This window comes from Eretmochelys imbricata, chromosome 26 (assembly GCF_965152235.1).
Source record: "Eretmochelys imbricata isolate rEreImb1 chromosome 26, rEreImb1.hap1, whole genome shotgun sequence".
In the NCBI taxonomy this organism is placed as follows: Eukaryota; Metazoa; Chordata; order Testudines; family Cheloniidae; genus Eretmochelys; species Eretmochelys imbricata.
In genome coordinates this window covers 14,143,434-14,157,410 of record NC_135597.1, presented here as the reverse complement: position 1 = coordinate 14,157,410, position 13,977 = coordinate 14,143,434, and the positions used below count along the sequence as shown (strand labels likewise).

Below are 13,977 nucleotides of genomic sequence, written 5' to 3'. Positions count from 1 at the left end.
AATGAGCAACAAACTAAATAAAGGTTTTAAAGTGCAAAATGGTCCAGAGTCTTCCATGGGACTAGACTGATCAAACCCTGATCAACTTGAGCAGATGTCCCACAGGCCAGCACCCTGGGATGCTTGAGTATCTGACAGCTGGGTTGGTGGCCCTTGGAGGAAGGACAGCTGGGCTCTTAGACCAGGGGAGGTGGCTGTATCTCCTCCACCCTTGGGGAAGCACTGTGGGGGCTGGACCCTTTGCTGGCATAGGGAGCAATTAGACCTGGTTCAGCTCTTTCCATTTCACCCTTTTCACAAAAAGGGCCTTTTCAAACACTACAGCAGAGGAAACCTTTCTCTTTTCCATTTTCAAAGGGGTGGGTGAAAATCCACACACTACTACCAAAAGTGCCTTGGTTCTACTCAAACTGAACTTTGAGGGAACTTCCCAGGGGGAGACTATAACTGGCCTCTTGACAAGCTCTAGAGCTGTCTCTGAGAGCATGGGCAGCTAGCCTAGCTTCAGGACAATAATGTTGGAGTAGGACATGCCAGAGTCTTGTCTCTGCACAGAGCAGTGAAATGGCAAATACGCCCACCCCCTGCAGGCACAGCTCACATCCCTCTGCCATTGTTAAAGTTTGGTACTTTGTTTTGCCACTGTTCAAGGTACCAGACTTGAGCTCTGGCTGTTTAATTGCAGTGTAGATATTTGGGCTTGAGCAGGAGGGTTCTAGGGCTCAGGCTCCAGCCCACACCTGAACAATCTACACCACAATTAAACAGCCCATAAGCGTGAGTCAGTCAGTTGATGGGTCAGCTATGGGTTTAAGTGCAATATAGACATACCCAGTGTAAAAACCACTGGCTTAACTCAGAATTTTGTTAGACTTGAAAACCAGAGGTTCCCAAACTGGGAGTCAGGACCCCTCAGGGGGTTGAAGTTATTACATGAGGGGTTGTGACTGTCAACCTCCACACCAAATCCTGCTTTGCCTCCAGCATTTATAATGGTGTTAAAAATATAAAAATGTTTTTAATTTGAGGGAGGGCCTCACTCAGAGGTTTGCTATGTGAAAGGGGTCACCAGTGTAAAGTTTGAGCCACTGTTGTAAACATACTTATTGACCAACTTCTGATCTGGCATACACCAGTGTAAAACTGGACTAAATTTATTCCAGTTTTACACTGGTGTAAGTCAGGTGAGAATCTGGCTTATTTTCTTCCCCAGTAGTATTGAGGAAACTCTAATGGGACTCTGACAGGTGCAGTAACATGCATCCTGCACCAAGGAGGATGGGTTTGTAGTCCCTCCGCTTCCTCTGGCACCTGCCAAGGTTTCCTTTATCTCAGTGGCACAGGTATAGCAGGCTCCCTTACAAGGTCAGATCTCTCCATGCAGGAGATGGGGAAGCTCCCTAAAAGTGGGGGAGGGCACACTGGTGCCCAAACTGTGTCCCTCCCCAACACCACCTCTTCCCCTCTGAGGCCCTGCCCCTGCTTACTCCTCTCCCTCCCCTCATCACTTGCCCTTACAGCCAGTAAAGAGGGAGGGCATAGCCCTCCTGCTTTTAAAAGCGATAGGGGCACGGCCTCCTAGCCCCCTCTGTTCTGGCACTCCTGTTTCAGGGCCCATGTCCACAAAGACAAAAATGTTCAAAACAAGGTGCCTTAAATCCATGAGAACAGCCAGGCTCAGTCAGAGCAGGGGTCCATCTATCCCAGTGTCTTGTCTTCCAACAGTGGCCAGTGCCAGATGCTTCAGAGGCAATTAACAGAACAGGATCCACCCCGCTCATTTCCAGTCCCACCTTCTGGCAGTCAGAGGTTTAGGGACAACCAGAGTATGGGGTTGTATACCTGACCATCTTGTCTAATAGACATTGATGGACCTGTCCTCCATGAAAGTATTTAATTTTTTTTTAACCCAGTTATACTTTCAGCCTCCACAGCTTCCCCTGGCAACAAGTGCCACAGTTCGTCTGTGCATTATGTGAAGATGTATTTAGGCTTGTTTTAATCCTAAAGCACGGAGCCCAACACCCAGGAACCTAAACCCTAGGGAGGGGAGCCCTACCCACAGGTAACCCTAACTCCAACTCACCATCCACTAGGAACCTGAAACCTAACTCCAAGTGACCTACCCATAGGAACCCTATCCATGGGGTGGTGAGCTGTACCCAGAAGAGCCACCCCTTCTGCACATGCACCCCCCCACCAGGGGCAGGTAGAGATGGGCAAGCAGCCAGCCACTTCTAGGAGCCATGTAGGGCCACAGCATGCAGGCAGCCTGCCTGCCTGAGCCCTGCTGCATCACCAGCTGGGACTCATGGGCAGGTTGTCAGATTTGTCCTGCATTTTGAGGGCCTCCCTGTCATTGAGGACCCTGTGTCACTGCACAGGATCACGGTGTTGCCTCCATTATAGCTAAGCCAACTCCTCCTTGCCTTAACAGTCTGGGGGCAGCCCAGGAGGCTAGATAAAGCCAACGTGGTGGGGTCTTAGCAGGGTCCTGAGCAGAACTGCAGGGAAGGCCAGGGTAGGTGTGGCTGGGTGGGAACCAACCCAGCTGTTGGAGGTACCCCTAGGGAAGCTGCAGGAGGGAGATGTAGAGTGTGCAGAGACCCAGTGGAAAGAGGAAGGTCTTCTGGCTGAACAGTGTGGAATCCCCCATCGTTGGGGATTTTTGTTTCAGAGTTAACATTGAGATGAATGGGGAAGTTCCTATCTGTGTCTTGGGAAGAGCTGTGCTATGTAAAAAGAAGCCATTACTACTCCAGCACTCCCTTTCACCATCAACCCCGCCGTCCACATAGGAGTAGAGCTCAAGCCTGGTTCTTGACTGTAGGGTTTTGTATAGCATGAGTAGTGTCCCCCAGGGCCCTGCCCTGCAGCGAGCCCAGCAGAATTTTGTGGGCAAATAAATCAAAAGGGGGAAACATGAAGTTTCAAAGGCATTTCCCAGAAACAAAGCCGTTCTGAGGTCTCATTTCTGTAGACCTCATTTTGTTTGAGTCAACCCATCCAGGGACAGACGTGGTAGGAGACGTGTATCAGTGCTACTGTTTCAGGCTCTCTGCGGACTCAGGCACAGGCTGCCCCGGATTGGGGAGGGCTCTTGGCAGCAGACTAGTCTGGGATGAGTAATGACCCCTAGAGAATGAGAGTGAAGTTGGGAGGCAGGTGTGATTGGGGAGAACTGGGGGCACATAGGGCCAGCCCCCCATGCCCTGCCCCCAACCCCCCGGGCCAGCCCCCTCCCAACACCCCACCCCCAACCCTCTGGTCCAGCCCCCCCATACCCTGCCCCCAACCCCCCGGGCCAGCCCCCTCCCAACACCCCACCCCCAACCCTCTGGTCCAGCCCCCCCAGGCCCTGCCCCCAACCCCCCCAGTCCAGCCCCCTCCCAACACCCCACCCCCAACCCTCTGGTCCAGCCCCCCCAGGCCCTGCCCCCAACCCCCCCCCCCCCCCGGGCCAGCCCCTCCCAAAACCCTGCATCCAACACCCCCCCCCAACCCTCTGGTCCAGCCCCCCCAGGCCCTGCCCCCAACCCCCCCCCCGGGCCAGCCCCTCCCAAAACCCTGCATCCAACACCCCCCCCAACCCTCTGGTCCAGCCCCCCCAGGCCCTGCCCCCAACCCCCCCCGGGCCAGTCCCCTCCAACACCCCACCCCCAAACCCTCTGGTCCAGCCCCCCCATGCCCTGCCCCCAACCCCCCCAGTCCAGCCCCCCCAACCCCCTGGTCCAGCCCCCTCCCAAAACCCTGCATCCAGCCCCCCAACACCCCGCCCCCAATTCCCTAGGCCAGCCCCCTTCCGATGGTGCCCCCCCGCCCTATCCAGCTGGCCCCCGCCCCCAGGCCAGCCCCTCACCATGCCCCACCCCCAAGAGAGAGCGGGGGCAGCCCCGGACAGGGAATCGCGGGAACCCCGCCCCTCCCGCGCATCGAACCGTGACGCCGGCTCTCAAGATGGCGCCCAGATGCGTCACGCGCTGTGGCGGCGCTCTCGCTCGCCGTCGCCATCTCTATGGTCAGCAGGCTTGTCTCTATGGCGACGGCCCCTCCTTGACGGCCGCGGTTGCCGGCCGGAGCGTTTAGCGGGGCGGCACAAGCGGAAGTAGCCGCCGGGAGCCGTCCCGGCAGGGACCGGAAGTGCCTGGCGGGAGGAAGCTGGGTTGCCCTGGTAGCGGAGGAGCCTGGCCCTGAGGAGCCCTCCCCTCCCCTCCCCCCTCGGTGCCCTAGAGACTCGGCGGGGCCCAGCCCAGCCCGGCCCAGGCCTCTCTGCTCCCCGCGCCCTCCCCTCCCCCCCCCCCGCCATGGACCCGGCTCCTGCCATGACCGACATGTACGACCAGGCGCTGCTGGGCATCCTGCAGCACGTGGGCAACGTCCGGGAGTTCCTCGGCGTCCTCTTCGGCTTCCTCTACCGCAAGACGGATTTCTACCGCCTCCTGGGGCGGCCCGACGACCGGCTGGGCTTCCCGCCCGGGGCGGCGCAGACCATGGCCCTCCAGGTAACCCGGGGCCCCAGGCCGGCCACGGCGCTGCGGGGCGCAGCCGTGGTCCCGGGTTCCCTGCGGCCGGCCGGCGTCTCGAGCCTCCTGGCTGTCAGGGGAGCTGGTCGCTGACGTCTGCCCGAGTCTGCAGGCAGCCCGAGACGCGAGCTCGGGCAGATGCGAATTGGGCCATGCCTGGCAACAGGGCGGGGGGCGAATGCTGAAACCGTCAGCTGACACGATACGTTAACTATTTCGCGGATCAGCCTGGCACAAAGATCCAGCCGAAGTCCTAAATGGCCTCCCGCCCCTTTGGAAGTGCCCCAGACCCAACCATCTCCATCCCAGCTGCCAGAACCTCCAGCTTCCCCGGGGCAACTTCACCAGTGCAGTTCTGCCCTGTTAGTCCAGGATTAACTCAAAGGGCGGGGAGGGCTTTGCATTAATGGCTCTCTCGCACCAGAATCTGAGTGGACCAGCATAGATCCTGGTTGGTTTCCCTCACAGAGTATAACCGTTGTTATTGACGCTGCCATCCTGAGGTCTTGGAGCGGTGGACCAGGCCATCATCAGTTGCTCTCATGATGTATAGTGGTGGTTAGTGGCATTCTTACACCAGGGTCTGAGTGGGGCCAACTATGTTACATGAGTAGTTTGCACATGCCTGGTGACTCCCTAGCTAAGGGTAGAGTTACTATTTTTATTTGTTTTGCAACCTTCTAGAAATGTTTGCCACTCCACAAGCAAATAAAGACCCAGGCCTTGCTCTGGGGAGTGTTCAGTCTGTGTGCCATGGCACAAGTGAGCCCTATAAACACCCGAAGGGGATGGAGAGTGAAGGGAAGAGGGGAGGATGATTGTGAGGTTGATCAGTAAAGAGCTGATTGTGTAATTCCTTTGTTATTTGCAGGTTATGTTGCTCTCCTGTCATGTCTTAGAGGTTCCACATCAAAAATGATGTTTCGGGAGGAATTGGAATGAGGGGAGAAAGGTGTCGGGGCAAATATGTTTGGGGAGAAGAGACGAAGGGAGGATCATGGTTGGTGCTGCTGTTGGAGCAGAGGGCACATGGAGGAGCACTTTGTAGGCAAGGGCAGCATGATGGAAGAGGATAAGAAGTTTGAATGTGATGCACAGTACAGTGGGGAGCCAGTGGAATGACGCATGGTAGCTGACCTCCTCAGAGGAATGTCCATGAGAGAGGATATTGACAGCAATGTTTTGCACGCACTGGAGGGGATAAAGTTGGTGGTTAAAAATGCCTGACAGGGAGTGATTGCAGTAGTCAAGGCAAGAGGAGAAGTCTGAGTGATATTGACAGAGAGGAAGGGGGGAATTTGAGAGAGACTTTGGAGGGAAAAGCGTGTGGATTTGACCATAGCTTGGCAGAGAGGGAGGTGTCGAAGACTTCTCCTCCAGGTTTCAGTGTTTGCTTTCTATTTCTAAGCCTTGCTTTTCACTCGGAGCTTCTCAGCCCTCTCATTTTGTGTTGAAACGCACCCTGCTTGGCCTCAGCCTTTTGGATCTGGGAGAAGGTTTTCTTTGGAATGCTTAAAACTCAAAAATGGCTCAATGGTCCGTGTAAAATGATCTGAGTAGGGGAGATGGGGGAAGACCTGGTTGTTTTTTACAGTCTAGTTTGTTTTATCTTCAAAAACTGGTAGCTTACATTTTTAAATATCAATTTTGCTGCATATATAGTCAATCAGGAGTCAATATTTACCAGTTGGTTTGAAAGGTTTGTTATTTATACAGCATTACAGAGGTGTGCTTGATGTCTTAGAAATCAGTAGTCTGTAAAAGTTCCCTCACCCAAGGCTATTCCGTTCTAAGTAAGATGGAAAGGAGTGTTGTCTAGTGGGTGGAGCAGAGGGATAGAGGTCAAGAGATTTGGAACTGTATTCTTGGCTCTGTCAGTGACTTGCTTTGTGATCTTGAACAAGTTGATTCCCTCCCCCGTGTAAAATAGGATCTTAATTATCTACCTTACAGGCACGTTGTGTGTCTCCGTGCATGTTTGCAAAGGATTCTGCGACTCAAAAAAGGACCTAGAGAAGAGTCAGATATTAAGTATTTCTTATCATAATGAAGTTTTAAGGAACTGGAAATTGCCTGCTACACACGTGCATTCATTTTCAATTAACAATTTAATGCTGAGTACTGTATAGTGTTCCAGTGAGGTGCAGGGCAAGCGTGCCTTATCTGGAAGTGCACGTTTGAAGTAAACACAGCCCCATTTAGTATGGTGTTTATGTGAAGGCATAAATGCGCTATGCTGGCACAGACCCTAATTTAAAATACCCAGGCTGCAAAGTGGCCAAGTTAGCGATGCTGTGGAAAGTTTGAAATCACCTTGCTTTAGAGAAAGCTCTCTCTACTTGGAGCTGGGTACTCCAGAGCTGCAGTCCTGGAGACCCCATCCCTCTCTGACCTTAGGCAAGCAGCATGGAAGTGACCTGCAGAGAGGAGCAGAAATTTATTTATGCCTTATTACTGAATCATGATGGACAAAGGAGACCTGAAAGTTATTCTGTTCCTTCTTGTTTTTAACGTTGAAGTCTTGCCTTCCCTGTCTTTTGCTTGAGGACCAGAGAACTGGCAGGAGAGTTTTCTCATCCCCCAGTGGAACGGGCAGGATGTTGTTTTCAAGGAGAGCATTCATTCCAAGTGTTTTGCAGGAGTCTACATTAAATTGGTGTCGACAAAAATAGAGGCAAACTAAAGAGTTTTAAGAAAAGGAGTACTTGTGGCACCTTAGAGACTAACCAATTTATTCGAGCATGAGCTTTCGTGAGCTACAGCTCACTTCATCAGATGAAGTGAGCTGTAGCTCACGAAAGCTCATGCTCGAATAAATTGGTTAGTCTCTAAGGTGCCACAAGTACTCCTTTTCTTTTTGCGAATACAGACTAACACGGCTGTTACTCTGAAACCTGTAAAGAGTTTTAAACAGTCTGACTAACAATCCCTTTCCCTCTCAATTGCTCAGGTTACAAGTCTCTTGTGATGTTGTAATCTCATTAGTTCTCCAGGAAAACCAGGGAAGGCAATGTCTGATATTTCTAATGTTCAAAAAGACAATTAAAAAAACCAGGTAACTCCCCTTTTTGAGTAAATAGGCGGCTTTTCAGGGCTTCGTGAAGCATACAGAAGCAGACAAAGCACATACCCACTGTTTCCTTTGCAGATCATGTTTCAATAAACAGGGACGTACTGAGGGGGAGGAGCCAAGGAGCATGAAGGGACCACATAGGCAGTGGGCTTATACTAGGGTTGGTGATGGTGGGCTGCACAAGGAGGCCGTGTGACTGTAACTCTGTGCTTCCCTGCCCAGCAGCAATAGTGAGTCAGAGCAACTCCCTCTCTGCCCTCCTAATGGGGCTGCCTCTCTCACCACAGCAAGTTTAGAGCGGCATCCCTGCTTTCCAGAAAATGAAGCAGAGCGCAGCTGCTGTTGCTTTTGATATAGAACTGAGGTCTGCGGAGATCTAGGGTCCCAACATCCTGCATTGCAGCTTAACATTGCATTATGGGGACCGCTGCTTTGATGGCAGAAAGGGGGCAAAATCCTCAGTCCAGGGCTTATGCGACCCCCATGTGCTGCCCCTGCCAAAAGAGACTGCTGGCTAGCAGCCAGAGATGGTAAGGGGAGTCATTCCAAGAATTCAGAGCTTCAGAGAAGCCCATCAACAATTGTAGCCAACTTCTGTAAGGTAGAGCTGACCTTGGGGTTGTTCTAACTCATGTTAGGGGCTGTGCTGTCCTCAGGGGCAGCCCAGAATCCTGTGCGTGCAAAGGTGATATAAAGCCCCCTTTGCCTTCCCCATGCTTGTGCTGCGCGACCCAAGGTGCGTGCAGGATATGGCCCTTGGACTTGTAGCCTGTGAGCCCCAAAGGTGAGGGTGCCTGTAAACCCCGTTAGAGAACTCTGCAGCCTGTACTAGCAATTAGGTAGATAAGTTGCTATGCACAAGGAACAGCCAGATGATGTGACAGACCAGTAAGTGTTACGGCCTGTTGAGGAGAGAATGTGAATCTTCTAAATGAGAACCTGTGTCCTGGTTCCCCCCGAGGAGTAGCTCAGGTCTAATGACTGTGTGAGAACAAACCACTGCACAGTAGCCTAAATCTTGATTTCCCCAGAGAGAGGCCATTCTGGGCTCCGGCTTCAGTCACTTCCAGGACATGCTGTTTCTTTCCACTAGCCACGGGCATTCAGAGCCGAGACACTGCTCCCAATGATACTGTGCTGCAGAGCAGTTCAGAGGTGCCACCCTCCCTTCTCAGCTCAGGATTTTGGGTCCTGTCCTGATTTAAAGGGCACGGTCTGAGCCTTGTCTCTGAATGCTCTGCCTTGGGCTGGTTTGTGTTTCATGACTGAAATGCAGCTGGCCGGGTGGGTCTCTATGAATAGCACATGTGAGTCATTCCCTGGGATTCTTTGGGAGCGGCAGTGCCTGGTTTCAGGCTGTGGCTGCACTAATGTGCTCTTTGCCCTAACGCTTCTCCGGAGGAGCTGCTGGTGGCAATGTCTCTCCTTTCGAGAGAGCTCTGCCCTTCGGACTGAGCCCGCCTGTAGCCTGGCTTCTCTGTCCAGTGTCTATTCCCAGAACTGCTGACTCCTCTAGAACTGTTGCTGTGTTCCTTTCGTCAGCTTTCTGCTAGCCTGATCAGGCAGCAGTACCAGCAGGTACGGATTTAAAAACAAAAGCCCAGTGAACGTGTGAACTGGGGAGTTTGGAGGGAAGGACCCAGTGTGGGGTTAGGGTTGGGGTGAGGTGATGCAATTGGAGAAGTAGCCAGGACCAAGTGGGTCGGGGAGTGGCAAGATTGCACCTGAAGACGAACGAAGCAGGTTGGAAGCTGCTGGCTTATCTAATCGTCCCTCCTTAGGCCTCTCTTCTGATCTGCCACTCCCCCAGTGGCCTCCCATTCTGTTTTACACACACACAAAGCAAACCCAACCTATTTCTATTTTAGATTAAAAAAAGAGAACCAATGTAATGTGAGAGAGAGAGCACAGTGTATGTGTCTCAGGGTAACTTGAGCCACAGTGAGCTGCCTCAGAACAATGACCCCACTGGAGGTTTCCTACTTAGGTACAGTCTGCAGAAATGGAAGATGACAGGTTTCAGAGTAACAGCCGTGTTAGTCTGTATTCGCAAAAAGAAAAGGAGTACTTGTGGCACCTTAGAGACTAACCAATTTATTTGAGCATGAGCTTTCATGAGCTACAGCTCACTTCATCGGATGCATCATGAAAAGCTCATGAAAGCTCATGCTCAAATAAATTGGTTAGTCTCTAAGGTGCCACAAGTACTCCTTTTCTTTTTGAGAAATGGAAGAATACATTTGCTTATTTCTGTGTCACCTAAAGAATCTGTCAGCTCTCACTGCTCTAGGCAGGCATGCTTTCTGTCACCTGCCTTTGTGAGCAGTTTCCTGTTAGAAGCAGTGCTATACTGAACTAGTGTCTCTTTTCCAATCTCGGTTCTTCTAGTGTCAAGGTGGAAACCCTGCACCACGTCTGCTTCTGAGATACACGCATATTAGCTGTGGATTGATGGCTTGGCTACCTGCTTGTTTGCTTGATTGGCTTTGTCTCTTTCAGGCATTCAAGAACTTTGAACACCTGGCCCGTCAGGATGACGAGGAGAGGCGGCGGGAGCTTGTGGAGAAGATGAGGAAAAGGGAAGAGGAAGCGGCAGCGGAGAGGACAAAAGTGCCTGCTGTGGCTCAGGAAATTGAGATCCGCTCGGCAGCAGAGCCCGTCCCTGACCTGGATGATGGGGCAGCCGCCAGGCCTCAAGAGCCCACTGCAGCGGAGGAGACAGCTGAAGCAGTGGACAGTTCTGCAGCCTCAGAGCCACCAGGAGCAGCTGCCCCAGTGGAGTCCCAGCCATCAGCATTGCCCAAGTAAGGGTTTCTTGTTACGGTACTTCCCTTGTGTTCGTTGTAAGCCTAAGTAGCTCATTCTGAATAGAGTCTAGTCCTCGGTCCTAGCTCACGAGGTGACGGGGTGGTGGGAAGGCTGCACTTCTCCAGGGTGGTGTTTAGATTCTTCCCAACAGAGAGAACACTGTGTTGTGTGGGCACAGGGCAGCCCCAGTCTTGTCAGGCCCATCCGTCAGAGGAGGTGATGTGGATTCACAGAAGCATGGTAGAAGCCTTCAGATTTGGTTTCCTGTGCTCCTTTCTGGGCACTTCAGTCTGTCTGCTCTCTTCTCTCCTCTAAGCGGAGGATGTAGTCTGTTAGCACATCCCTCTTCACAGCACTGTCGTACAATTGTTTGCTTAGCCAGGTCGCTAGGCCTTCCTCCCCGGTGGTCACGTCACACACAGTCGAGACAAGGCCACAAAGCATCTTTTCTCTCAGTATGGGATGTGGGGCTGTTTGTGCATCTCCACAGACTCTACTACTTGACTGTGTTTCAGTGCATTCGGAGAAAATCTGGGCAGCTAACCCATAATGCCTTGGGAAGTTAGGTGCCCAAGTCCCTCAGTCCACTTTGAGCACTGGGATTTTTCAGCGGCCCTGCACCAAGAGTAGACACACATGGGGCAGTGCACTCTGGGAGGTTACCACACAGACAGCTGGGAGCAGGGCGGACCAGCCAAACTGGTTATGCCAGCGCAGTTAGGGTCTAACTACACAGCAAAACAAATTACCTTGTCCCAGCCTGGGCTGCAGGCTTGGGTACACACTAGCTGATTAATCAAGCCATATATAAAGCTGATTGTTTCACTCCTTGGTATGAGCGGTAATGTCAATGGAACCAGAAGATCAAGTTGTTTCCTTTTGTTCCTTGGGGTTTCTCACTCCGCTGTGGAAGATCTCCCTGGCTCAGGCCAAGGCCAGCGCATACATTCCAGAGCAAAGCTGGAATCTCCATTTTTGAACTGGCCAGTTTTTAAAGCCTCTGTACGGATGTCTGTTACCCCTGTGTGAGTGAGGAGCATTCTGCTGGCCTGCGCTCTCCTAAAACAATGGCAAATGACTCTTTGCAAGGCTAAGTCAAAATGTCTCCTCTTTCCGAGAGTGATTTTGTGGGGAGGAGCTGTGCCTATTTCAGCTGGGCTTTGCTCCAGGTAATGCCCACCTGTCACTCTGGAGGAGCTGTTCTAGAATGTTGAGTGATCTAGAAGCACAGCTACTGCTGGGAATATATCAGGGCAGGTTCTTTGGATAGCTGGCTGCCCTGCCCAGCCTGTACAAACCACAAAGACTAGGGGATGTGAGGATGGCAGAGAGGGATTGGATGGTCCAGGGGACAGGTGATGGCATACAAAGCATTTTGCCTCCAGATCATCCATTCAAATCTAGAGCAGATTAACGAGTGAAAGCATTACCAGCTGGTGGCTCTTCAACTGCCTTTGTGAAGTGAAATTCAGTGTGATATGAAGTGGGCACCTGTCCATTAATTAACAGGGCCTGTGTGGTCCCCTTTATTGACATGCTCCTAAGAGAGGGCAAGGATTTAATGGGCCACAGCGATTCTTGGCAATGTCAGGCTGGTTAGGCGGGGGCAGTTTGTCCCTGTGATAGGAGCTCTCAGTCTCCGGTATCCGTTTAGTACCTTTCAGCAGCACTAAATTAACTGTAAATAGCAAAGAAGTGTTAATAAGACACCAGGCTAGTGAAGTATTAAGGTCCACACATGAGTCTCTCTGGGCAAATAGTTCCGTTTGATCCTCAGGGATGGGGATGCTCCTTGTTTCTCTCTGAGGAGACAATGCCAGAAGAATGGAAGAAAAGGATTACCATAACTCTGCGTTTTTGGCTGTTATAGTGGGGTGTGTGTCTGATCCTTAGTGTACCTTTCCTGTGGTTTGAGAGAGCTGCTGTATGTGTGGTGGATCCAGAATGTATAGCCTTCCCTGCTTCTCCCGTTACCTTATAGTGTGTCTATTAAAACATTGTTATTGGGGTGGGAGACAAATGTCCAGCTCTGCATATCATGACCTTCTGCCCCATGCCCCCAACCCAGAGCACACAGACTGTTTCATTCCTGTGAGTCTGGGGGTGCTAAGCGGTCAGGGCTTAGCAGGCTGGGATCTTTTTCAATCCCCTGGCATCCCTCAAGAGCAGAGCCAACACCCAAAGGCAGGCCAAGGGTAGTGTGGCACTGCCAGGACTCCCAGAGATGGGGAAAGATGGCTTTCCCCCCTTGACTGTGCTTTTTCTGCCCAAGCAACAGTGTGTGTTTGGCAGGACCATCCCCACATCAGCAGATCAGTATGTTGCAGGCAAAGGATTATGGGAAGTCCTTGCGTCATTGTCTCCGAACGCTATCTCTCTGACAGAGAAAAGGCTACGTAAGCATGAAAAGTGAAGGGCCTTGCATTGCAGTAAAGTCTCTCTCCCTCCCTCCCATTCCCCCCGCCCATGCTTATTGCAGTTTGCAAAGCTGCTGTACGTGTGCTGACAGCAGTGGAGAGGAAGATTCTCCAGCACAGGGAGCTGTGTTGACTTTATCCCCTTCCAGCGTGCCACGGTTTTGCAGCAGGGCTGGCATGCCTGCAGCGAGGGAACGAGCTGAAAGGGCTGGTTGTGTTGGTGAATGCCTGGAGTGGCTTTCCTCTTAAGAGCGCTACAAGTAGGTCTCCAGAGCCTTTTGGTGCTTCAGAATAGGGCAGCTGGAAGAGTGTGTCTTTGCGAGCACAATCTAACTAGCTTGCGTGCTGAGTTTGTGCAGCAGCAAGTGAAAGGTGGGACAGAGCGATCCCTGGGAGCTGGAACCAAATGGCTGAGCGGATTGGTGACAGCCAGTGAGCCTTCCACCTCTAGATTTCCTGGGTACATGTGATGTATGTCAGTGATGAATGAGGCCAGTGAGAAAAGGCCATTGGAAAGAGAGAGGCTGATCAACTTGATTCTAGTGAGGAGTCCGACCCGAGACCTCTTTGATTCACATAAAAGAACCAGGTGGCCTGCCTCCTGGTGGCTAGGACAGAGGATGTGAAGCAGGAGTGCACCCTGAGGCTGCTGGGTTATTCCCATGTGGGACCAAATGCAGCAAGGATGGGAAGATTAGAAAGGAACAAGAGCTTCAGGGAAGGAGAAGGAGAACGGAAGAAAAGAATGACTTTCTGCCAGGGCTGTAGTTGTCCTGTGCATAAAAGCTTCATTCTCCCAGACTGTCAGTCTGGCATCTTTCACTAGCATGAAATTTACAAAAAAACCTGTTAGTAATGGCAGATCCCTTGAGCTTCCCGTGCAGACCATGCAGCCGGGGCCCTCGCTAGCATGGCTAAAACCGACTTTTTTCTAAAAATACACTTGAAAAATTAAATCTCAGTGTGCAAAAAAAGACCTGAATGCAAGCTACTAGCACGCAGGTTTAATTTCAGATTTATTGTGTTAATAGTCCGTGGGACTAAGGTTTGACTTTGTTCTCTTGCTATAAACACAATAGTTGCTGGGAGTAATGAGTACTTAAGGGTGGGCACTTAAGTCCCTATAAACAGAAGTCCTATGAACAAATGTCTGGAC

The 13,977-nt window shown here is 51.8% G+C and overlaps 1 protein-coding gene across 1 annotated transcript in view; it reads left to right on the top strand.

Moving 5' to 3' along the window:
• Window positions 1-4,164: 4,164 nt before the first annotated feature.
• The window catches only part of NUDCD3 (NudC domain containing 3), a 58,479-nt gene continuing 48,666 nt past the window's right edge, over window positions 4,165-13,977 (top strand). The window contains exons 1-2 of the mRNA XM_077805809.1: window positions 4,165-4,502; window positions 10,096-10,400. Coding sequence (XP_077661935.1) covers window positions 4,305-4,502; window positions 10,096-10,400 — 503 coding nt within the window. The 5' untranslated portion in view covers window positions 4,165-4,304. The remainder of the gene's footprint in view (window positions 4,503-10,095; window positions 10,401-13,977) is intronic.